Source organism: Lutjanus erythropterus, chromosome 3 (genome assembly GCF_056507025.1).
Source record: "Lutjanus erythropterus isolate fLutEry1 chromosome 3, fLutEry1.hap2, whole genome shotgun sequence".
Taxonomy (NCBI): domain Eukaryota; kingdom Metazoa; phylum Chordata; class Actinopteri; order Lutjaniformes; family Lutjanidae; genus Lutjanus; species Lutjanus erythropterus.
Window position 1 is genome coordinate 33,819,941 of NC_139319.1, and position 25,682 is coordinate 33,845,622.

Below are 25,682 nucleotides of genomic sequence, written 5' to 3' on the forward strand. Positions count from 1 at the left end.
TTTGCTTCAGGGTGATTCCAGGCCCGCACCACCTTGTTGGGGTTCATGTTACAATAATGACCTGCTCACTGCACATTAATGCTCACAGCCTGTCTGAGAGACGATACAAAGAGTAACTCTCCGTGTCACGTTCCACAGTACCACTTCACAGTAAGACTAGCGTTAGAAATTATAAATAGTTTATAATTTGGTAATTATTAGATTGTAAATACTTAATGAATCATTAATAAGCTGTATCAACATATTAGATAAAAAAGGGTAACAGTGACCTGTTGCTTGCAAAAATAGTGAGCCCACATTTATCTCTACTGTTAAGCCTCATTGCTTATTTAGGCTACATTGTCTTCTCCATCAGCATTTATACCTGTCAGCCTCATCAGGTATTGTTAAGATGTTACGTGAGAGATGATGTACAGTGAGTGGATCATTATGGCAAAATAAACCCAGACAAGATGATACAGGAGCCCAACGCAAGTCCACGCGAGTCCATGATGATCTACATGATCCTGCTTACAATAATATGACACAAAATGTTGATTTAATAATGAACTTATTGCTCCTCAACATATCTTAAGAGTCAGAAAATTTTATTTGGCATCAAATTAACATGAGACCAGATTTAGAATCATACGTGAAGGCAAAATTGTTTATCTTGATATTTACAGCATGCAGCATTTTACTCTCCCTTTTGTTATAAATGGTTGTAAGTCATTAATAAATGGTGATGGTTTTATATTTTCCAGTATGGCTCCCTTCTTATCAGTTATATTAGTAATTCATTAGTAATATTAATTAGTAGTCGGCTGTAACTGGATTTTGCCAAATAGTGAGCCCACGTTGATGCATGATAAGTGTGTTATAACTCGTTTAGAATTGGTTCTTAGTGATTCATAAGTGTTTAGAAGTCAATGTATAACCTAAAAGGCATTGATCAATCATTTATAAGGATAGTCTTATTGTAAAATGGTACCCATTCCACAAATTTATGATATTTCTTAAATGTGAAGCAAACAGGTTTCACAGCCATCTCTCAGGGCTTTAATGCACAGACATAATATGGGAATGATATTGTTTAGGAAGGGGAAAAGAGGAATTTGTGTGCAAAAACCATGTTGTTATCCCCATCTTTGATATTAACTCCAGCTTGCATGAATATTGTTCAAGCGTCACATGAGCCAGCAACCGCCTGCACGTGCAGGGCGCACGGCATCGCCAGCGAGAGAGGAGGCGCTGGGTAGTGCGCATGATCGAGAGTAAACACAGAGCACTTGGCAACCTGAAGTCATCATTCCTACAGCTTTACACTGAGGACTACAGGAGGCTAATTAATTACTGGAGAGATAAAAAAAAAAAGAGCATAACCACTCATTTAATCAGCTTAATTTACATTATAGTGGGTTTAAAGAGCAGTGACTGACACTGTCTGACATTTCAGCACTGGACAGCTCTCCGCGCGTGTTTTGCCGGGAAAATAAAATGCCCATCGGTCCCAACTGGTGGGGGGCACGAGTTGAGAGCATGGCGGACTCTCCCCAGCATCCTCCTCCTCCTCCTCATCCTCCCCACATCTGCTGCTAACGCCGAGCGTCGAGACATGAGCATACCGGAGTTCCTCCTTGAAGTGTCCATCGTGGTGATAGCTGTTGTCTCTCTGTTGACAAACTTGTCAGTGCTGCTATGTTTCACCCAGAGCGGAGAGTTAAGATCCCATGTGCCTGGCATCTTCATCCTCAACCTCTCCTTCTCCAACATTCTCCTCACCATCATCAACATGCCCGCTACGTTTCTCGGAGTGGCCAGGAGCGCGCAGCCCTTCGGGGACTTGTTCTGCCAGGCTGTGAGCTTCAGTGAGACTTTTCTCACCACTAACGCGATGCTGAGCATGGCCGCGCTCAGCATGGACAGGTGGATTGCGGTGGTGTTTCCCCTCAGTTACTCCAGCAAGATGCGCTACAGGGACGCGTTCCTCATCGTGGCGTACTCCTGGCTGCAGTCCCTCACCTTCTCTCTGACCCAGCTGCTCATGGACTGGGGGGGTTATAGCCACACGTACGCGTCCTGCACGGTTCACCTGGACGGGGACGAGGAGAGGACCCAGCTTGCTGCCTATGCGACCTTCACGGCGCTGTTCCACTGCAGCAGCTTCGCGCTTTGCCTCTTCGTCCTGTGCTTCGCCTACCTGAAAGTTTTGAGAGTGGCCAGGTCCCACTGCAAGAGGATAGATGTGATCACGGTGCAGACTCTGTTCCTGCTGGTGGATATTCACCCCAGGTAAAGTATGCTCGAGACAAAACTTTAAAGATAGAATCAGAGGGATTTATTCCAGCTGTTCCTAAAAGTCTCAGAAAGTTTATGGTGAATCTCATTCCCATCAAACACCAACATCTGGGGCTGGTAAAGCGTCCTGGCAGTGTCTCCAGATACAGACACCACCACATAGTCCTCTGGTGGGTAATAGATGAAGATTTTAAGGGATCATGTTTACATGAGTCTATATATTGTTTTTATTTTAAAGGTACTACAAGGAACATTCATATTGTGTTGATTCTGGAGGCACCTATGGACAAAAGCGGTAGTGTTTCCCCCATAATAACCACAAAATATAACATCAAAAATAAACTGAGACTGTTTTATAACTAGTTAAAAACTAATTTAAAGAAAATGCTGTATGCCTTGAAAGCTGTTGAACCTTTAAAATATTTTCTATTTTTTATCTGCAGTTTGACTTGTTACTTGCAGAAACTTCTCGACTAATTTTAGAGTGCTGTACAAACCTGTTTTGTAATGCTAATGATTTAGATCCTTAATAGCTGTCTTGTCAGACATGAATTACACTCTGTGTGTGTGTGTGTCTGTCAGAGTGAAGGAGAGGTGTCTGGCTGAACAGAAGAAGAGGAGGCAGCGCGCCACTAAAAAAATTTGCATCTTCATCGGCTCGTTCATCCTCTGCTTTTCACCCTACGTTATAACAAGGTAACAGCCTGCTCTGCTGCTCACTGTCTCTTTTTATCTCAGGCTTTTTATGGTTAACTTCCCATGCGATATGTCTGTCTTTACAATAATCGCCCTAAAGAAAATCAAACAATGTCACACAATAATGGTTTTATATTGATCATATCCTTTTTGTACATCTGACAGCTTTTTTGTGGTATAACATCTGAAACACAGAGACTATAGACACAATATCCTGAACACACAAATACAAGAATCACAACATATGATCCCTGTGTTTTGGTATGTTACTGTGATGGATGTTTCATATCTATCTCCTGTATTTATTGTTTGTGATTGATTTGATTGCTATCTGTTGTCTTTACTTTTACACATAATGTTTATGTTATTCACTACTGTTCAGGTTGACCAGGAAGAGATATTGTATCTCAATGGGACCTTCCTGGTTAAATAAAGGGTGGATGGATGGATGGATAATTGAATAAATTCATAAGTAAATAAATACCACAGCCTGAAAATCAAATTCCATTATTAAAACAAGATAACATTTATTGCAGGGATACAACAGTCAGTTGCATGGTACTTTGCAAGTGTTCATATCCATGCATTTGTTATCTTATCACAATTACATGTTACAAGTTATCAGCTAAAATATATAGGGTTCATTTAAAATATTTTATAGGACAGCTAATGATGATTACTAAAACACAGACTTCTACGCGTCTCTGGATGTCCATTCACACCATTAATTTTCTACTCAAGTGGGTTTTTTTATATAAATGAGAAAATAAGTCATAATTATGAAATTGTGGGGCGCCACTGTAGCTCAGTTGGTAGCGCGTGCTGAGGCTGTCAGTCCTCTGCAGAGGTCACTAGTTCGACTCCCACCTGCAGCCCGTTTGCTGGGTGTCATCCCCTCTCTCTCTACCCCTTTTCCTGTCATATCTTCAGCAATCCCTCTCAAATAAAGGCAAAAATTACTAAAAAAAAAAAATGAAATTCTATGACATAATTATGGCTTAATATCTTGAAATTATGAAATAAGAACTCATGATTATGATAAGAACCCATAATTATGCGGGACTTAAGTAACGTTTTTGTGTTGATTTGTGCATGATAGAAATGGGCTTCCATATTTAGTATATTAGGGCCAATTGAATTGACTTAATTTGCTCACATTGAGAGCTCTGCTGTGGTATGTGTTTTGTGATACATGTATTTTATTGTATTTTCCATATCTGCAGTGCATGATACCTGAAGATGTATATTTTAACAACAGTAGACATGTGAAACCCCAACAAGGGACAGAGATGACAATCAGAAATACTTATAAACTCTCAGTGCAACACATCAGTCTCATAGTTTGTATTGGAATTATGTTAAATTACATTGTCCCTATCAAATGAATAAATAAAATAAACTATTCTTCCTGCAGGTTGGTGGAGTTGGTACCCTCCGTGCACATCCCCCGATACTGGGGCATCGCCGCCAAATGTCTGTCTTATGCCAAGACCTCCAGCGACCCGTTTGTTTACTGTCTGCTGCGGCAGCAGTACAGGAAAGTCCTGGTTGGTATCATCAGCCGGTTTATGAGAGAGGATCAGTACTCGCTGTCTGTCCACAGCACGAGCAGCACGCTGGACACCACAGATGACAACTGTATTAACAGAGTTACCTGAGCTTGATGTGTTAATATTTAAATGGTTCAATAGGCTACATACCTTCTGCAGAAAGGTCAGAGGTCAGGGGCAGCCCCGCAGATAGAAGTGTCTTGCTCAAGGGCTGTGTCTTTAATACATGGGTGGACCACAGGACTCTTTAGGCCACTGCGTTGTCCACTGGGAGAACTGTGAAGGACACAATACAGTGTAAACTAAATGAGACTGCACTGGCCTCAGATGTGTGCCAAAGGCTTTTTCAGCCTGTACAGACTGCTGTTTCCACAGGGCTCATCAGTTTGCCTGCTGAGGCATTGCCAAGGATACACCACATGAAGCACACAGCACTATGTGTATTACTATAATCTGTGTAAATGTGTGGTTGAAGTAACTTTGAATATGTTATCAAGTGGTCTTCAAGTTTCAGTGTAAAAACTGGAGAAATGTTCATGCTGATGACTGTTTTCAAGCTAATATCAATGTTTATGTTAATGAGTGGTGCATTGAACACGAACAGTGTAAAAATAATGTAGGTGTGAGGATGTGTGAAGATGTTACATCACAGCAAAAACACAGCTTACAGAATAAACTCCACTGCCACAGACACACAATGGGTTCTTCATATGAGTACACAAGAGTGAGTCATGACATCCTGGTAACGAATTTGTATTTTTTCCTACTATGCCTAAATATGTAGAAGGACTGACTTTATTTGAAGGACTGCAATCATGATGAAGTCATGAAAAAATAATGATTAGTTAATCATGATTTCACCACTTTTAGCAGAGACATGATCACTGTTATGACTGGTCAGCTTTTTGCCCTCTGCCTTTAACCGCTATATTACCTCTGAAGAAGACAGGAACATCATTATTAACTCAATAATTATCATGATGACGATTGAAATAACTTAGCTGTTGCATTAATTACCATATTATTTTTGCATTATGTCACACATGAGATTTCTTGTACATTCCTGATAGTTCATGAAGTGCTACATAAGTGAATTAATGCTTGAAATAATTATTGCATGAAGGCATGATAATTCATGTACTCTCACCATAACGATTTTTATGCCTCGGCGCCGGTGAGAGTGGTGACTGTAGGTGACATATGCGTCCCATTCTCATGAAAGCAGTATCTTATAACAATTTGACATAATTTCATGAGCTTGGTACAAATATCCACTTGGACTTGGAAAGTATTAACTGATTATATATTGGGGGTCAAAGGTCACTGTGTCCATAACTCAAGAATTCATGTAGTATGACATTCATTCAGTATGACAACTTTTTATACAAATATCTAATAGAGTGAAATAATTAGGTGATGACATTTTGTATCTAAAAGGTCAAAGGTCAACTTCACTGAAACATCATAATGTTCAGCTCTGTATCAGACCTCTGTACCCATCTGTAAAAATAGTCTCTGAGTGAAGACATTCATTGGAAATTATCTACTGGAATCATACATGTCAGTATAGTAATAAAAAAACACTTAAAACTTTATTTAATTCCTTCAAAGTCGTCAGTACGTATATTATACAGACACGGGTGTAAACTGGAACTGGTCTGATTGGCAGAAGCAACCAGGAATCAGTAATTCTAGTTTGTCTTATTCCTTTAATTATCTGGTTAGTGCTCAAATTTATCTTGGGGCTCTCTGGGGGGGTTCTGACCCCTATGTTGGAAACCACCCCTATATACATATTATAAATCCCTCTGATACTCTAATAATAGATGATAAAAGACTAAATGAGGACGTGAAGGTTGATAAGGCCTGGTGCAGAGATTTATTCTTGCACTGAACCGGTGAACAGACTCAGCAGCAGCCTTATTATGTCAAACAAAACGGGCATGAACTTCCCTCACTCCCACCCCCACAAGCCACGTTTCTTCTTCACACACACACACACACGCACACACACACGCAGAGCTCTGTGCAGTGAAATATGATCGGCGCACAGCATAGACAAAATCCTGGCGCGGCGCACTTTTTTCGGGTCAGGCAGGGATGCTCCTCCGCGCAGAGCAGACAAAGGAAGGAGGTCTCGCTGCCGTGGGTGGTAATTATCATCCAGCCTAGAGAGCGGAGAAGTTGCAGCTTCAAACACACACTGCCACATCACACACCAAGCAGCAGCTCACCGTCTGCGCTCCAACATGCGTTTAGGAGTCTCGGTGCTGTTTGTTTTCTTGACGAAAAGTTGCTGGTGCGCTCCGCAGCAGACATGTCACCCCGGGGACGAACTTTTAGGTAAGGTCACTTCAACTTCAAATGCTTCATACGGAAATATGCGCGCTAAGTACGCCTGATGCGAAGGAAACAGGAAAGGCCTATTTGAAAGAGCAATATGGACGATTTAAGACTAAAAATCACCTCTGCTCTTCCTACTCAATGAAAGAGCAGCTGATAGGGTTGAGAGGCAGAACCATGACCGCACAACACGTCCTAACTTAATATATAATATAACAATATGCTCTAATTTAAGTGTTGTACTTGAGAACAATCAGGTTATATTGTTTGTTAAACTGTAATCTCCAGTTTCTCGCAGCTTTACTGCTTAAACCCTTTTTATATCCTGCAGAGGGCCTGTAAAGTCTCGTCGTGATCTGAGCATGACTCCATGTTGTAGACACATTGTCACCTGCTGTGTTTTTTGAACCACATCATCTTTGACATAAACAATAATCAGAGTCAGTCTCCGCTTTGGTGTTGTGTCTTACTTTTGAAGATGGCGCCTCCTAGCGATTAATTTGTAACACAGTAAAAAATTTCATGCTTTATGTATTGGTTTATTTAAAACGGGGACAGTGCGCAGTAAATGTGTTGCACCAGATAAAGCGCAAGGATTTTTTTTTTTTTTTTATCGTTTTTTATCGTTATCCCAGCATTCTGTCTAAAAATATATAAAAAAAATAAGTTAATGTGACAAACGTTAAAAAAAACAGTTTAGAAAACAACCTTTTTCTATAGATTTTTGAGTTTTAAGTCCAACCTCAAACTCAACAATGTTTATAAAACAGTCTCCCACTGTTGGTGATGTTGTTTGCTTTATGAGCTGTTAGAATACATTATTATTACCGAGCAATACAGTATCTTAAAATAAAACACAATGGTCATAAACAGAGAAAAATTAAGCACAATAAGTTGTGTTGTTCAATAATATTTCAGTGGTGATGTGAGCTCTTATGTTAGTTGCTTGGTTTGTGTTTTCTCACAGGAAGATGCAGCAACACCGTACTTGAAGAAAAACGTAGGTGGCTCGTACATTTCACACAATTTAAGTTACTAAGTTGAGTTATAAGTTCTGATTTTATATCCCAAGTCAAAGCTGCTGTGAAAGAACACATGGAAAGTGGACCACATATGCACTCTCAGACGAGTCATGAGTTTTCGTTCCATGACCCGACCTTTAGGGCTGAAAAACCAAACTTTCTGAAATACCAAGTGCCACTGCAAGATGCAACAGGCCTCCTTTCCAGATAGCCAGCCAGTGAGAGAAAAAAAAAGGAGCTGCAGCACTCCAATGCTAAAATCTGTCAGGGAAGATTTATGGAGCTTCAAGAATCTCATACTGTATTTTTCCATTCTGAAACACCAGGTGCTACACCAGCCAGGTGTCGTGTTTTTTTTTTTTTTTTTATTAGATCATAGTGTTTCTTAAGTCCTCTTAAAGATGTGAGAGATACAGACCTAGATTTAACTATTTTGAGGCCAAAAATGTTTTAGATCTAGCAGTAAACTTTCAACGACCAAAGAAAAGCTTTGTTTTATAAGCTAAGTTTTCAGAAGTTAAGTCAGCAGCTTTCTCTGGCTTCTCTCTCCCACAGCTACCTGCACAGAGCTGAACCTGGGCTACTGTAATGATATGGAATACTCGAGGTGGGTCACAGAGGTTGGTACTAACGTGGGCGAGACGATCAGTGCCAGATAAAAACTTGAACCATGCATACATTATAAGTCAATGTTGTTATTCTTTTGAGTTGCCTTTTCAGTAACACATTTTACTTACAATGTGTTATAATCTGCTTATAGTTCATGGAGAAAAGAGTTTTGAAAATCCGTGGGTACTTAAGTAGAAGTACTGCTGCATTACTGAAATATTACTCAACTACAAGTACTGGTGTTATGAAATAGAAAGTAAGAATACAAAGTATTCTTTTCAAATCTCAGTTTATGGTTAATGTATCATCAATAGCAGGAATTCAGTCACAAGGGGTTTCTGTTTCCCCACATCCTCAGTCTAAATGAGTCCCAACTGTGCTCTGTTCTGCTCAGTGATCACAGTCAGCTCTCCAAACCTCTGCCTGCTGCAGTGTTTTTCTTTTTTTTTTTTTTTTTTAGGTTTTTTGGCAGATGTTATTTGCACACAGGTGTCAGTAGCAGAAGTATTTAATGGATACTAAGTTCATATAAAATTACAGACTTACAGAATTACAGACAGAATGTGTGAGTTATTTAATTATAGTAATTTGAGAAGTTGTTGTTAGGTACTTCCACTCCTACTTACAGTACTATATAATTATCATTATGAACACTCATCAATATTCATGCTCCTTTATAACAATTTGTAATACATTCATAAGGTCAAGTTTCACAGTGTATTAATATTCTCATAGTTGTAATACATTATAATCATTTTGTAATGCATTATAATCACTGTTTAAAAGGATCATAATGTGATTATATGTTACTTGAAGTGGTCGTTGAGTGGTTTTAGTGAAGTAATGAAATACCCTAATGAAGTAACCCTAACCAAGTCTTTGGTGTTTCTCACCTGAGAAAAAAGGTATTATTAAATCAAACAGCCTATTATGTTTTTTTTCTTATCATTTACCCTCCTTTATGGATCAGGTTTAGTGTTTCAATAGACTGTAGTGTTTGCAAAAACATGTCAGTGAGTGATCAGCAATGATTTAGTATTACGATGCTTAACCCTATAAGTCATTATTAGTTATCATTATTATTAAAATGCTTATTGTCCTCAAAGTTTTGTGAACATTTAAGAGTGCTTATAATTATACAGGTCCAAGAAACATATTAAGGAAGCTTATTGCTGCCACTTCAGAAAAAGAAAAATGGATCAGTATCACATTGTAACATAAAGATATATCATTATTGTTTTTCACATTATAACGTGATATATTCATGTTATAAAAGATATTTTCATGTCAGTAAAATATACAATATTACTGTGTTATAACAAGACAGTTTTGTTGTTATAACAATCTACTAATAATTGTATTATACCATAAAAAGTTTTTATCTTATAGTATGCTAACATTGTTATCATTTGAAACTTCTCTTGTTATAACATTAAACCACTGATATGAAAACTTTCATGTTATAATGTAATAATTTATTGTTGTAACATAAAACATCATATCTTTCTAAAATGACATTAGAAAGATATTTAACAGGTTATAGTGGTATAAGTTTCATGTTATAAAATGAAATATTAATGTAATAACAGGATAATTGTTTTTAAAACAAGAAAAGTTTGTTATTATAACATAATAAGTTTTTTGTCATAACAACATAAAAACATCTTGGTTTAACTATTAATTTTTCACATTATATTGTGATATTGATCCATTTTTATAGACATGCATGTCATGTGAAGTGTTTGCCAATTTTTCTATTTAAGTTCCTCGCAGATGATTGTGGGCATCTTTTCTGACAACTTCTGTTTAAATGCTGCTGCTCCAGAACCATGTTTCCCAACATCCTTGGCCACCGGAGTCGCATGGATGCAGAGTCAGGACCAGAGTACCTCCTCCTGAGCGTCATCCATGGCCTGCTCAATGGGGAGTGCTCCCCTGAGATTCGCCTCGTAGGCTGCTCAGTGCTCGCCTCGCCCTGCCAGAATGATAAGATGATCAGGCCCTGCCGAAGCACGTGCGAGGCACTGAGGAAGGACTGTGCCCACGCCTTTGAGGCCATTGAAATGGCCTGGCCCTACTTCCTAGATTGTGACCGCTTCTTTGCCAGCGACCAGGAGGGCTGCTTTGACCCGCTGGCAGGGCTGAAAGGTATAGGTCACGCGGTTGTGTTGCACTGTTTGGACCATTGCCTGCCAAGTGCTCTGTGAATCCAACACAGTATCCTTCTCTCCTTCCCTAAATCCTGGTATCCCTCCTCCAGCCAGACAGGAGCTAGCACTGTCCAGCCTCTCTCCAGAAGAACCCAGCACCATCATCCAGTTCACCTACACCACCAACATCCAAATGTACAGCTTACTGAAGAGAACAGCCTCCAAGTGCTCCCACATTTCTCATGTCTACAGCATCGGACGCAGCACGGAGGGCAGGGATCTACTGGTCATTGAGTTCACTGACAACCCGGGACAGCATGAGCTATGTGAGTAAGAAAGAGCAGTGTCCATTAATTATGACATGATGTTAGTCCTGTGGTATGTGCAGCCTTGTGATTATGCTGCTCTGATTCATTGAATTCAGCCTGTTGTGTAACCAAGTTCCTGAGTAAACAAGTTCCACATATTTTTTCCCTCATCCCTCTGCTTACCAAGAAGCACTAATGTCCATCTTAAAACCTGCATTAACTAAGTTTTGGCCACTAGGGGGCTGTGGAAACAAGCTGTAAACACAATACTTGCATAACATCACCTTTCAGTGTTGATGTTCTGAATTACAATAATTAGTAGCTGTTTATTTACACATATGGTAGATACAGAGCAATATTGGTATTTATTTTGAGTCATGTTTATGGGGACCTGGCAAATCTAAGTCCAACATTTACCCGCCTTTAAGCTCTTTTCTGGTCCCTATAACTTACTTTGGTACTGGCTGGTGCAGGCTGGTGTAATGTTCAGTGGGTTTATCCAGAGAGTGAACTAAGACAGTGAAGTGGTGGGCAGAGTAAAATAAAATAAAAAAGAGAGAGCTTAAACACACTAAACTACAGATTCACAGATTTACTTACTTACTATTATCAGCAACATTGACCGATATATTTGCTTTGACTGTAATCAGCTGATTGGCAAATAAGATGGCAGTGACAGATGTTTATCTGTTGGACTCAGAATACAGTAACATACTCAGCTGCTGTGTTGAAGCGAAAACAACTAGCTGGACACAACTCTGGTATGACATAAGAGGGCAACAGATACGGTTTTTGGATTTCTTTGTTTTCTTGGCACAAATGGGAGAAGAGATAGACACCAAGAATAACAAAATAAAAAGTAACTCACCTGTATTTGGGTTCGGTGTCAGTATTCTCACAGCTGTTACCTGGATTCTGTTACCTGGTCATTTTATTTTCTTTATTTCAGTTTTTTTAATTTACAGTCATACTGTGGAGGGTTTTCCAACAAACAATGTATAGACTCCTAACAAAATAATCTCTCTCAATCATCACTTATGATCCACTATAAGTGTATGGAGGTGTCTGCCTCTGCAGAGACTCTACTTTGTTGTGTCTTAACAGAATACAGGATGTAAGGTCAGGAGTCTCTTTCACTTGATTTTGAACATGTACTTGTTTTCAAGTAGTGTTAGTGTTAACTAGTCTTCTTGAGGAAGAACATGTTTTTCTTCTGCTTTTCTGTCCACCACATTTGTAATACCACTCTGTTACTCATGATAATAATACAAAGTGGGTGGAAGTGGTGGGGCCTGAAATGGTGCACTGTTAAACTTTTAGTTAGCCAACAGTATGTGGAGTAGTCTGTCCACTTCTAACACTAAAATCGTTGTAGACTGTTTTCTCATAGGACATGTAAAAAACAGTTTCAAGTGTTTGCATCAGATGAAGAATCAGATGACTGTATTTTACTCAAAGTGATGACTCATTTTGATTTTTCAGCCCATGACTTTACTGTCTATCTAGGTTTCATATTACCAATCTCATCAACATGGTTTCCAACTACAGCCATTAAAGGAGTTGTGGAGATGGTTTGCCACAAAGGTTTTCTGACAGTTCTGAAGAATATGTTAATATTGTGGTTACAGCTTGTTCTGCTGCCTCAAAGTGGCCAAAAAAAAATCCATGAATACAGCTTAAACCATGTTTGCTTCCTTCTGTGGACCACAGTGGAGCCAGAGATCAAGCTGGTGGGCAACATGCATGGCAACGAGGTGCTGGGACGCCAGCTGCTCATCTACCTGGCCCAGTACCTCTGTTCAGAGTACGTTCTGGGGAACCAACGAATTCAGAGCCTCATCAACAACACCCGCATCCATATCCTGGCCTCCATGAATCCAGATGGCTATGAGCTGGCCGCCTCAGAGGTAGAGGATAGAAATGATCCGGAGCTCAGCAACCAGGAAGTAAATATTGTTAACAGAGAAAAAGACAAACCTCCATTATCCGCTCTCAACCCACTGTCTGTTCATTCTGTTCAACTCGAGGTCTGGAGGTGGAGGCATGAGGTTCTCTGCTGAGGTAGTTTAAGTTAATGCAGAGGGTTTTTACAAAGCTGCTTGTGGGTTGTGAAATGGGACATCATGTAGCTGTGCAATCTCTGAATGTAGAGGCTGTCACTTTTGAAAATATCTAAAAAAGAACACATTTTGCTTGAAGTTTGAAAGTAATTTATTTGAGAAGACTAACAGTTATAAATCAGTCATTTTTGGAAGCTGTTGGTAAATTTAACCACTGTTATAACCAAAGGAGTACTCAAGCCTTCCACCTTCTACCTTCTTTTCTGCTAACCAGAGAAATCAACACTAATCACCTCTTGTTCACTTTTTTAGTTGGTAGATTTCTACACCTGCATCACTCGAGCCTTTTAATTCTCAGTATAACAATACTGACACAACCTTTAGTCCAAATGTTGTATATTTATCTATCAGCACTGTGCCTCTAACATGCACTGCATGCATATTCTATGCTGTAGACTGATCATGTGTATGTCGTGCAGGTCTCATTGTGAGGTCCACTGTGAAGATCATCATTATCCATGTATGTAATGTGCTATCTAAAATGTTTTATTATACTATACGCAGCTATACTCCAAGAGAGGACATTTTATATGCATGGGTTTAGTCAGTCTTTAGTCAGACTGGTTTTAGTGATTTACTGAACATACATGGTTGAAACAATAATGAAAGTGTGCAGCACATTGTACCTTTTATTAAAGGGATGGTTTGTATTTTTTGAAGTGGGGGTGAAGTGGGAAGTGCTGGTGTAGGAAGCTAAGCAATGTACTGCTGTGGACATGGTCAACAACAGTTGACCATGTTTAAATGTAGGCTATATTTAAAATATTTTCATTGCTTTTCCTTGCCATCAGACAGCCTTTTATGAGTAATAAACCACTGTTATAGAAGTAATTTTGCCTTACAGAATGCAGAAGCGAAAAGGCTGTTTGACAGCAAAGTAAAGCAGTGAAAATATTCTAAATACAGTATATGCTTAAACTGATATTGTTATTTTTTAGTTGACCTTTTCAAATTGGCTAAAATACCTTTTGTTGCTGACCCTGGTAATGAGGGCGTGTCAACCAGCATCTACTGTTGGTAATACACTGACTATATAAGTACCTCATAAAACCCCACTTCAGGAAACCTGAACTGCCCCTTTAATCTCATTTTATGATCTCATTTCAAATGTATTATATAGGCCAAACTATATTGAATTTATTCATATTATGTATAATGCATGTATTATAGTAATTTTCCGATTATACCTAATGTATCAAAGACTAAATTGAAAACTCAAACTGTTCCCATATTTGTACTGTATATGGCAACGTATACAAATGTATATGTTTATAATATGTAAATATATGCAACAGTTTGCATAATCCAAAAAATCTTTTTTTGATTATTTGGATGTATAAATCAGAGATTAAATGCATTTGCTGCTCACGTCCTGTAACTCCATTTGCTACTTTTGCTCATGACGGATATATGGTCTTGTCTACATGTTAACAACACAATTAACGTAGATAGTCTAACATGCTCCTTCTTGTACTTTTGACTAATTTTCATATCATTTGCTCAATATTTTCATCACATAATCATTGCTCCTACTAATGTCAACACATTATCATGTTTATCATCATTGTTGTCATCAATCTAAATATAGTCACACTTTTTAATTCTCCTAGCTGTATGAACTTAAATGTTTCAGGGTCACTTGTTAAATGGTTGGACCAATGGACGGACCAATGCCCAGAATATTGACCTCAATCGCAATTTCCCGGACCTCACCTCAGTTTTCTATCGCAACCGCCGCAGCAGGCACTACCGGATTGACCACATCCCAATCCCTGATGCCTACTGGTTTGGCAAGGTAAGCAGACTATGTTTATTAAATAGATTTATGTAGAACTGTCTTAATGAGATGCAGTGTATGAGCATGAGGCCCAAAACAATCCTACCTTTGGGCTGTAGGTGGCACCAGAGACCTATGCAGTGATGAAGTGGATCAGGTCACTGCCCTTTGTTCAGTCGGCCAGCCTGCATGGCGGGGAGCTGGTGATCTCTTACCCCTTCGATTACTCTAGAGACATACATGAAGAGAGGTTGTTCTCACCCACTCCAGATGAGCAGGTAGGACGATTGGATGTCTGATGGATAAACATATTTAAGGTTGGTGAAAAGGTTTGGTTTAACATGCAGCTGGATTGCCATATCCCACTCTCACCATACAGTTTCAATTTCCCCCTTACCAGTAGTGCAATTTATCCATCCAGAGAGTTTTGGAGATAAGGGTGTCTGCTCTTGAATGTAATGGTACTAAATGGTACTCAGCTTATGGTGCTCAAAGCACCAAAAAACAAAACATCTGAAAACTCAACAGCAATGTCTCTTTCCAGAAATCATGGCCTGGCTACTCAAAATAATTCTCAGACGTTGTTGTGAGCAGTGCAGAGGGAATTGTACATCTACCCATGGATGAAGGCTTGTTCTCATGACAATGCTGGATGTAAACATTAATGGCATCCTCCTTGGCTGAGCTGTAACCTCTCGTCCATTAGTAGATGCACGCTTTCTTCTGCACCTTCTGATAAGTTTGGTGGGTGTCGAAAGAAAATAGTTCCTACGTGAAACTGTTCATAACAAGGTGTTTGCATTAACTTGAGTAGCTAGGTCATCATTTCTGGATTAGACACATTGCTGCTGAGTTTTTCAGATGTATTTTGTTGATCTTTTGAGCACAACAAGCTGAGTGCCATCTAGTTCCAGCATATTGGAGCAAACGCAAACATCTCTACGGCCGATGCCTTCAAAACTCTACAACTCACACCAAAACAATCTAGATTGATAAATGGCACTTCAGGTAATAGGAAAAGTATGTATACACTGTGTGCACAATTATTAGGCAAGTGAGTATTTTGACTGTGTCATCATTTTTATGCATATTTTCCAACTCCAAGCTGTATAAACTTGAATGCTTATCAGATTTAATCATATCAGGTGATGTGTATTTGTGTAAAGAGGGAGCATGTGGCCTAAGGAGATCAACACCCTATATCAAGGTGTGCATAATTATTAGGCAGCTACTTTTCCACAGGCAAAATGGGCTTTAGAGATTGAACTGACTCTGAAAAAACTGTAAAAAAAAGTCTTTCAGAGGGATGCAGTACTCTTGAAATTCCTAAGATATTGGGGCGTGATCACAGAAACATCAAACGTTTTGTTGCAAATAGTCAAAAGGTTCGCAAGACACGTGTTGAGAAAAAAAGACAAATTAACTGCCAAACATTTGAGAAGAATCAAACATGAAGCTACCAGGAACCCATTATCCTCCAGTGCTGTCATATTCCAGAACTGCAACCTACCTGGAGCGCCCAGAAGTACAAGGTGTTCAGTGCTCAGAGACATGGCCAAGGTAAGGAAGGCTGAAACCCAACCACCACTGAACAAGATTCATAAGTTGAAACGTCAAGACTGGGCCAAGAAATATCTGAAGACAGGTTTTTCAAAGGTTTTATGTACTGATGAGATGAGAGTGATTCTTGACGGACCAGATGGATGGGCAAGTGGCTGGATCAGTAACGGGCACAGAGCTCCACTTTGACTCAGACATCAGTAAGGTGGAGGTAGGGTACTGGTATGGGCTGGTATTATTGCAGATGAGCTAGCTGGACCTTTTTGGGTTGAAGATGGACTCAAAATCAACTCCCAAACCTACTGCCAGTTTTTAGAAGACACTTTCTTCAAGCAGTGGTACAGGAAAAAGTGCATCTTTCAAGAAGGCCATGATTTTTATGCAGGACAATGCTCCATCACATGCATCGAAGTACTCCACTTCATGGCTAACCAGTAAAAGCCTTAAAGATGAAAGAATAATGACATGGCCCCCTTCTTCACCTGACTTAACCCTATTGAGAACTCATGAGACCTTCTTAAACAGGAGATTTACGGTGAAAGAAAACAGTACACCTCTCTGAACAGTGTCTGGGAGGCTGTGGTTGCTGCTGCACAAAAAGTTGATTGTCAACAGATCAAGAAACTGACAGATTCCATGAATGGTAGGTTTATGACTGTTGTTGAAAAGAAGGGTGGCTATATTGGTCACTGATTTTTTTTTTAAATGTCACAAATGTTTATTTGTAAATTTTGAGTTGTTTGTTTATTATTCTCACTTTGACAGATGAAAATAAACAAGTGAGATGGGAAATTTTTCATTTTGTCACGTAATCATTCTGCACACTAATAGTTGCCCAATTATTGTGCACACATAGATATTCTCCTAAGAAACCAAAACCTCACATTTACTTTCTTAAATATTCAGATTTGAGGTTTATTAACATTTTGGATTGACTGAGAGCACTGTAGTTGTTCAACAATAAAATTAATCCTCAAAAATACAACTTGTCTAGTAATTGTGCACAGTGTATTTGATTTGGGGTTGAACTGTCCCTTTTATAATCTCCCCATGCTCAGATCTTCAAGCAGCTGGCTCGAACTTATGCAGACGCCCATGAAACCATGTCAAACAATGACACAGAGAGGTGTGGAGCCTCCTTTTACCGGACCAGGGGCATCATCAATGGTGCAATGTGGTACAGTTTTGCTGGTGGTGAGAAACAACACTTCTCAAACTACAGAGGGAACCATTTATACATTATTTTTACTTATTTATTTTCTATTCCTAGTACCCCAAAAATTCTTAACAGGGACTCACACGTATGCACGGATCTGTTGCAGGTATGTCAGACTTCAACTACTTGCACACTAACTGTCTGGAGATCACTGTGGAGCTCGGCTGTGACAAATTCCCCTCAGAGGTCGAGCTTTACCCAGAATGGAAGAGGAATAAAGAGGCTCTGCTCAGTTTCATGGAGTCTGTAAGTGTTAGAAATAAGGTGTCCTAACCTGAGAAAGAAATGACCAGTTTGTGTTAAAATTTTACAGTGCGTTATTTATTTCAACAGATAGTGGGAGGACAAATCATTGATGATGAAAGTGTGAAATGAGCCACTTGTCAAGTCAGCTTTGCTGGTAGAGCGCTTGTAGAAACAGGTTTTAAAGGCAAGAAAAGACAGACAGGAAAAAACTGTATTAATAATAAGTGTATGCTTATGGGAAATATACAAGCAGTGCATGTAGATGACGTAAGACCTTTACATGGAGCAATAATTCTAGATAGAGAATGAAATAATATGGCTTTCTACTCTGCTTCCTGTTCCTGAACAGGTCCATCGAGGGATTAAAGGAGTAGTAAAGGATTCTGATGGAAATGCGCTAAAAGGTGCATCGGTCTCTGTCAGGGGCATTAGGAAAGATGTTACCACAGGTAAACACAATCCTACATATTTTCCATTTGGTAAAGGTTTGATGTTATTATTATTATTATTATTTTTTTTTGCTGAAAATGGTAGCCTTTAGGAAGTTGGTATTATGGCGTAGCTGTGATTTTTTTTTTTTTTTTTTTGTTTTTTTTACAAAGGCAACCTTAGATGTTTAAGACCCTCTCCAGTGAAAATCACATTTGCAACCTTGTTAACATGTCCATGTGGTCTTTTTTTGTGTATCACAAGACATAACCAGAGCAAAATAACTAGTAAACACAATGACTGAGCATCTCTTGCTTTGAAATTGCACTGAGCAAGGGCAGTCTAATGACTTAAGTAATTCTTTAGAGTTTGGCATTTGTGGTTCTGAGTGAAGTGTCTTGATGATTATTGGATGGATATTCTCTCCGTTGTTTCTTACACTTGATTCCTTGTGCTCTTCTTTGTACCTCTCTTCTTTCATTTGTTTGACCCCCTCTCTGACATGTTGACTGTATTACTCTGTTCTCTTTCTACTCTTTCCTCTCCTCCCCTCCCTCCAGCTGAAGATGGAGACTACTGGAGGCTGCTAAACCCCGGTACTCACATCCTGACAGCCACAGCTAAGGGTTATTCCAGAGTCAGCAAGAGGGTTCATCTGCCTTATAGCATGAACAAGGCTGGACGAGTCGACTTTGTCTTGCAGAAGGTTGGATCTTTGTCATTTTTTAAAATCATACTTTCTACCCATGCATGGTTTAATGTTACTTTATTTTTAATACACTTATTTGTCAGGGACCATGTATTAAAAAAACTCAACCTCATTAAAAGGAGAAGAGTATTGTACCAGATTACCTACTAGCTTATTTCCATCTGCAGTCACCGGGCTGTTTAGACACTAATGCAACTAATGCAATAAATACAACAAGTTAAAATACAATAAATACTAATGATGCATTCCATTTTCACACCTGAGCTGAACGCATTCCAGTACAACAAGTTGGAAAAAAACTTTTTTTGAGCTTGATAACAATGCATTCAGCAGTGTTTTGCACTTACAAATGGTGTAACAATGTGTCCACAGACAATACTGTAACTGTGCAGTTAATTTAATGAGACACAAGTACTAAGAAACAGCTTTACTACTGTTGATGTGCAGAGCAGCCATACTGGCTTTTGGCTAGTTCCGACCAAGTAATTTGATTGGACAAGACACATTCCATTACTGCTGATATAGAGTATAGCAACAGTGGGACTTACATGTATCACTCCACTTCACAGGCGTTCAAATAACCATTACAAAAGTTACATTACAGAAAGGGGTCATAAAGAGTAAAACCAGGTTGTACCGGTATACAGGAAATGACTCTAGCTTATTGGTTGTTTGGTTTTAGGGTTTTTATTCATATTTAGCTTATTCCTGTAAGCTGATAAGAGAGATTGAAATAGCAGACTAAATGACAGGGAAATGATAAAAGTAAATTTAAAAAGGAAAAAAATTAGCACTATGACCTTACTGCCTAATGTCAACACTCCCCAGTGATCATCTTGTCATAGTTATTTTGCCAGTCCCAGACTTACCCATATTACACAAACTCGGTAAAAGTGAGATGAATACAGTCTGGAGGCAGTTTTATGGATCCCTCTAGACAACTAATTGAGAGATTTATATGAAGCAAGCTGATGTTAGTGAGCAGAAAAATGTTTATGTATTGTTTGGCAACAACCCAGTTCCAGTCTGCTGGTGTTGGTGGACCCAAATAAATTAGTAAATTAACTAAGAAATCATAATCTTTTGTCAAATATTACTGTTAACTAATAAATGAAACTTGTAAAACTGTTGTATGAAAGCAATATCTCACTCGTGGTCCAGCTATGACTGAATCCCAGACCTGTTTATTTCTGTACAACACTCCCTCTCATGTGATGTTGAATGGATTATGCTAGACAGGCCTAATAATCCCACTCAGCCTCCTCCTCCTGCCAACAGGAGCTTCCCTAATGACCTTAAATGAATTGAGGCAGTTTATGTAAGGGCAAACCAAACTTTTTAGGATGGTCAGTCATTATCCCTGCTCTTCATCTTCAGCCTTTTTCTTGTCCTGCCTCCAGGTTCCCGTGGAGCCCGATATCGACGACCACCTCTTCCCCACAGTGGACTCATGGGATCAATTCGACCCCTACAATCAGTTTGAGCGCTACAACGACCCAGGCGTCGGTGAGGGAGGGATAGAGCGGCAGGAGAAACCATGGTGGTGGAACTACTTCTCCCAGTCTGGCATCTCACCTCCACAGTGGCTGCTGCGAAATGTCTAGACACACTACAGGACAATAAAGATCTCAGCATACCACTGGGAGACTGGTGATGGACAGTCCCACATCCAGTCCCCTCCCTGTGCTGTCAGAGGCATCTACGTGGAAGGAGCTGTGACTCTGAAATCAGCAGTGCCAAATAGATTTCAGTGCATCCTGGAAGGATGTGAATAGGCTATTTTTTCCACTGGGGAACAAATTTAATTCTGGCCTGTAAGTGTTTTGGCCAATATTGCTTTGCAGCTGCATTTAACTTGTTTTAATTAAAATTGTATGACTGGGAAGTAAATGAGTTATGGATTCCTCAGTGGTCCAAAGATTTTGACTGCTTTTATTTCACAAAACAAATGGTATGCACTTATATGAATATTATTACAGATTCAATTCATTCCATATGATGGCAGCTGCATAAGATGTCTTTGTGCACATTAAAAAAAAAAACATTGGGTGAAATTTCTTGCAGATTTGAAAGTTGTTGTTTTTTTTCTTTTATTTTTTTACATTCCACTGGTGATTTCCTTGTATGTTTTAGCCACGTTGTATGCTTTACTCGAGGCTTAAGTGCTACAGTCAAAATTTCCTGGACCTGTATTCTCACTTTTAAGCTTTGATTAGCAGCAGTACTGTGCCATTTGTGAAGAGTAGAAATTCTTGCTTTGTTTGTTTTTCACAAGCATGAAAAATATAATATTAAATATTTGTGGCATACTGTATCTTCTTCCACTTTTGAATTTATGAAATGTTAAGTACTATAATAGCTTTTTTTCTTTAGTTTTATTTACACCTCTCAGCTAAAACCTATCTTGAGAGGTTGTTGTGGCCCTTGATCACAAGAGGGCGCCAGAGAACATGCAATGACAGACTGTGACGTTTCATTCATTCATGAATGTAGTATTTCTTTTTTCTTGTTCAAATTTTTCAGTTTTTCATCAAGAGTTTTTCATCAAGAAAAAATAAATAAATTAAGAAGTACAAAAGACAAATAAATAAATATATGAATGAATAAACAAACAAACAAACACACAAAGAGGAACCACCTCATCATCTACAGCATACCTGGAAACAAAAGAAAAGTCCCCGCGGCATAACCATAGTTTTTATGTCAAAAGTATGACTTATCTTATAATTTTGATTTTTTTCAATCTCATAATTAAGACTTTTATGTCGGGAATCGGCTTATTTGCTTTAATTTTTTGAGTTTACAGTCTTTAAAGAATTTAAGTCTCAAGTGAAGAGTCAAAGTTGTTCTCACAAGTCATCATAAAGAAAATTTTCTGTCAGGCTCAAGCCGCTGCTGCTGATATTTTTTATTCCTGTGTTCGTTTTTTTTTTTTTTTTTTTAATAAAGTTTTCTTGGTTATCCTGCGGAAGGACACTCTTGTACGTCTACTGCCCCGGCCGTGCTGCGTCCCTCCTGCTGCAGGTGTGTTTGTTTGACTTGATTAACACAACCAGGTGACGATTCAGTTGTTTTGCTAAAAGGCTTGTTGGCCTTGTTGAAGTTAAATCAACGTTACAAGTCGGCAAACCCGACTATTGTAAAGGTACAAGATGCACTGACAGCAGAGTGAGTCACTGAATTTAGTTTTTGTGTTAGAAAAGCCCAAAGTCCTATGCTAGGTTGGTTTCTAGTTAACAGGTACAGCCGCCTCTCCGTCAGCAGCCAACTCTAAGATAAACAACTTAATGGACCCGTTTTACAAAAAGCAGCTTCTTCTCTCTTTATTCACTCAGTAAGTAAAACAATCTCTGAATATTCTGTCTGGTTAACATGAAGTAAGCAGTGAAACTACAGACTCACAACAGAGAAGTTGGTCATTACAAGATGTATTTGATTCACTGTTGGACCCGCCGGGCGCTACCAATATTACACCTAATTGTTTTTAAGTTTAATGGCGGTTATATCGGTATATCTTGTCTATCTTTTTTTTTTTTTTTTTGATACCGTGACATGTGATGTATGTTGATAAAGACATTTTCACTGAAATAACATACTGTAAATTTTCAAGTGGTGTAAATATCACGTCTCATATCACAATATCAATATAATATCTTCATATCACCTGGCTACTACTAAGTCAGTATGTAGAGTACCTGGACTGAGTGACTAACAAACCTAAATGGAACACAGCCATTATTAGTGTTATATTAGTTACACCTTGGCATGCTGTGAGGAAACGTTTATTGAGAGGTAAAGTCTGTCTTCTTCCAGTCTGCCCCATGAGACTTTACTTCAGAGAAAATATGAATGATGAAGAGCAGTCAATGGCAAGATACTGTTCTTTTATTACATTTTAATTGTGACAAGAATTACACATGTTAATTTAAAAAGATATTACAAGACAAGAAAGCAATTTGTCACAGGTTTGTCATACATCTCTCATCTCGCACAATATACGTCATCAACTCTGATATTTCATGTCCCTTCTAACATTATCTTACCTGATGTGTTGTATCCAGTAATGCCTGGTCCTTTTCTCAGCCAGGAAGAGAAAGAATGATTAAGACCTGTTGCTTGTGTGACTACGTTTCAGTACGAAAACACAGGGGCATCGTAGCTCCAGTGGCTAACATTTGCTTTTGGAAAGAGAAAGTTATGATTCACTCACACAACTTCAGCATGTAGTCTTTCTCATTATGTGTCTTCACAGTCTGATACTTCGACTCACAGTGACTTTCTTGACTTGTAAAATTATCTTTTAAATTGACAAACAACATATGTGTAATTTGTGGCACAATTCAGACGGGATCAAGAAATATTTCTCACTGCTGACCACCGTTCATCATTTTTCGATTTTTCGTACGGCAGTCCCATGGGGCATTCTGGAAGAGGAGGGACTATGCATCTCAATCAAGGAAGTGTTGATTTTATAGTAGTGAATCTCCTAGCAGGCCAACTTGATCTCACAGAAATTATGTGCTACTAAAGAAGAATGCTATTTTAATGTTGCAAAACATGACAATGTCATCTAATTGTTATGAAAATGCCACCACAACGTTTTGTGCTTTAATTAAAAAAAAAAAAAGGTTTAGGGTTTATTATGGTATAGAATATACATTTTAGGGCAGGGATGAATCTGAGACTGTGGGCCGTTGGAAAATAATCAAAACTACACATTTATGGTTACATCTTTGAGGCAACAATTGACTTAACACTATTCCTTTGAAACTACACTTCCTATGAAAGAAAAGAGGTAGTCCTTATGAAAACAACAGGATTTTTTTTTACCCTGTTGTGGAAGTAAATTCCACTGGGTTGAAGTGGTGCCTGATGAGAGGTAAATGAAAGAATGTATTTTTGGTGAACTCACCCTTTATTGCATTTGGCAGTAATTTAAGACACCGAATGAGCTCTTGTCATATTGTTTTTGTTCAAATCATCATATAAACCTACCTGAATCAACTGATTAGCACTAAGTTTCTGAGGCTGAATGCATGCACATGAGGCATTAGGGTACAGTTTAAAAAGATTTTATACAAACAAATTTTAGGCATACTAACTATGCATACATACCCTGTGACTACAAAGATCATAATAATAATGACAGACAGAAAATTAATCCATGGGTGCACTGTAGTCTGTAGGGTCTGTTTATTTAGGCCTGTCTAGCATAATCCATCTGCACAACCTGCATCCTCCAGCTTACCCAATTGTCACAGCTGGAGCAGAGGATGCACAGCAGTCTATCAATAATATCTGCTGGGCACGGGATTGCGTGCGACCTCTCCTAACCTCACAGTGCATCTGCTATCTGTTTCTAAAGCACACTGACCTGTGCTTGAACTAATGTATGTAAGTGTATTAAGCCAGAGCGCGATTCATATCCATAATCTATCCCATAATTAGCTGTACTATATGGATATACATTGTAAAGTCTATATTATGCAATTCATGCAGTTAACAAGGAAGCTAAAGTAGTCATTGGCCTATTAGACTGGTCAGATATACTCAGAGCAGGTTTTATGATGATGATGAGCTTAATGCAAGTCTGGAGATGGAAAAACGTCATTACGAGCCCATTTATCACTGAACTAAATTGAATCCAACACAAATAATGTGGTCTGTAACAATAACTGTTGGACATTTCATTAGCGTTAATAAAAGTCTCATGTTGGAGGTCCTAATGTTCCAAATACATTCCACAAAGCTGGATGGAAACCATACATATTATAAATTGAAAGGTTAACCATTTCATACTTATGATCCTTTGAAAGCTTCCATTAAGTCTGGGTCTATAGTGGCACTAGCACAAGTGCCTCTGTGTTTTAGCACATTATGAGAGCCAAACTGTGAAAGTCTTGCTTTTTTTTAAACCTCAAGACTTTTGAAAAGCCATGCTGGAAGGGGGAAAAGTTTAGCTTTTGATATATCCCTTGTTTAGAAAATGCTTGTTTTCCTTTAACCCTTGAAACCTTTTGTTACAGGGAGTGAGAGCAGAGCATGCAGTCATGGATGTGCACGACTACCCGTTTCTCTTATGAACTCCAGAACGAAGGTACCACATACTGTACACACACACAATACTGTGATTATCAACACACACACTGTCTGTTCATCCAAACACTAATCACTACATTTAATGAAGACTTTTTGCTAGTGTTGTGATTTGTGCAACTTCATTCTTTTTTTTTTTTTTTCCTGAAGTACACTAGATCAGTGTTTCGCAAACGCTTTACACCACACACCACCTTAGAAAATATCAGGACATCAAAAGATTGTAGCATAGGCCTACCCTATTCAGCTGTGGACGACTCACTCAGGAGGCAGATTTATTTCTAATAAGAAGATTATTTATTGCCGACTGTCGTCATCCACAACCACACTGGCTTCACTGTAAGGCAGTGGCTTACTGCCATCACAGTTTAACTCGTTACTAATCATGAATGATGTATGTGTGTGCTATGTCCATGAACATGACTATGTAGCGGGCTGATTGTAAAACAAAATCATTACAGAAAAAACAGACAGAATTTATTTAAATAGCTTTTCAGCGATCTCATCGTTTAAAGGTAACCTGGCATGCCAGGTGGTTCGTTACACAGAACCATCTGGGAAGTGTTCTTTAGAA

General features: G+C 38.8%; 2 protein-coding genes across 2 annotated transcripts; both read left to right on the top strand.

The window, feature by feature from the left end:
* The first annotated feature begins 871 nt into the window (after window positions 1-871).
* gpr78a (G protein-coupled receptor 78a) lies at window positions 872-5,645 on the top strand. The gene is made up of 3 exons (XM_084715868.1): window positions 872-2,271; window positions 2,860-2,973; window positions 4,388-5,645. The coding sequence occupies exons 1-3, from the start codon at window positions 1,595-1,597 to the stop codon at window positions 4,629-4,631; spliced, it is 1,035 nt and encodes a 344-aa protein (XP_084571994.1). The 5' UTR covers window positions 872-1,594; the 3' UTR covers window positions 4,632-5,645.
* Window positions 5,646-6,757: 1,112 nt separating this feature from the next.
* cpz (carboxypeptidase Z) lies at window positions 6,758-21,326 on the top strand. The gene is made up of 13 exons (XM_084715869.1): window positions 6,758-6,866; window positions 7,834-7,866; window positions 8,444-8,495; window positions 10,323-10,645; window positions 10,758-10,973; window positions 12,666-12,901; window positions 14,709-14,870; window positions 14,972-15,130; window positions 17,471-17,606; window positions 17,735-17,874; window positions 18,224-18,323; window positions 18,864-19,009; window positions 20,413-21,326. Exons 1-13 carry the CDS (start codon window positions 6,773-6,775, stop codon window positions 20,614-20,616), a joined length of 2,001 nt encoding a protein of 666 aa, XP_084571995.1. The 5' UTR covers window positions 6,758-6,772; the 3' UTR covers window positions 20,617-21,326.
* The last annotated feature ends 4,356 nt before the right edge of the window (window positions 21,327-25,682 follow it).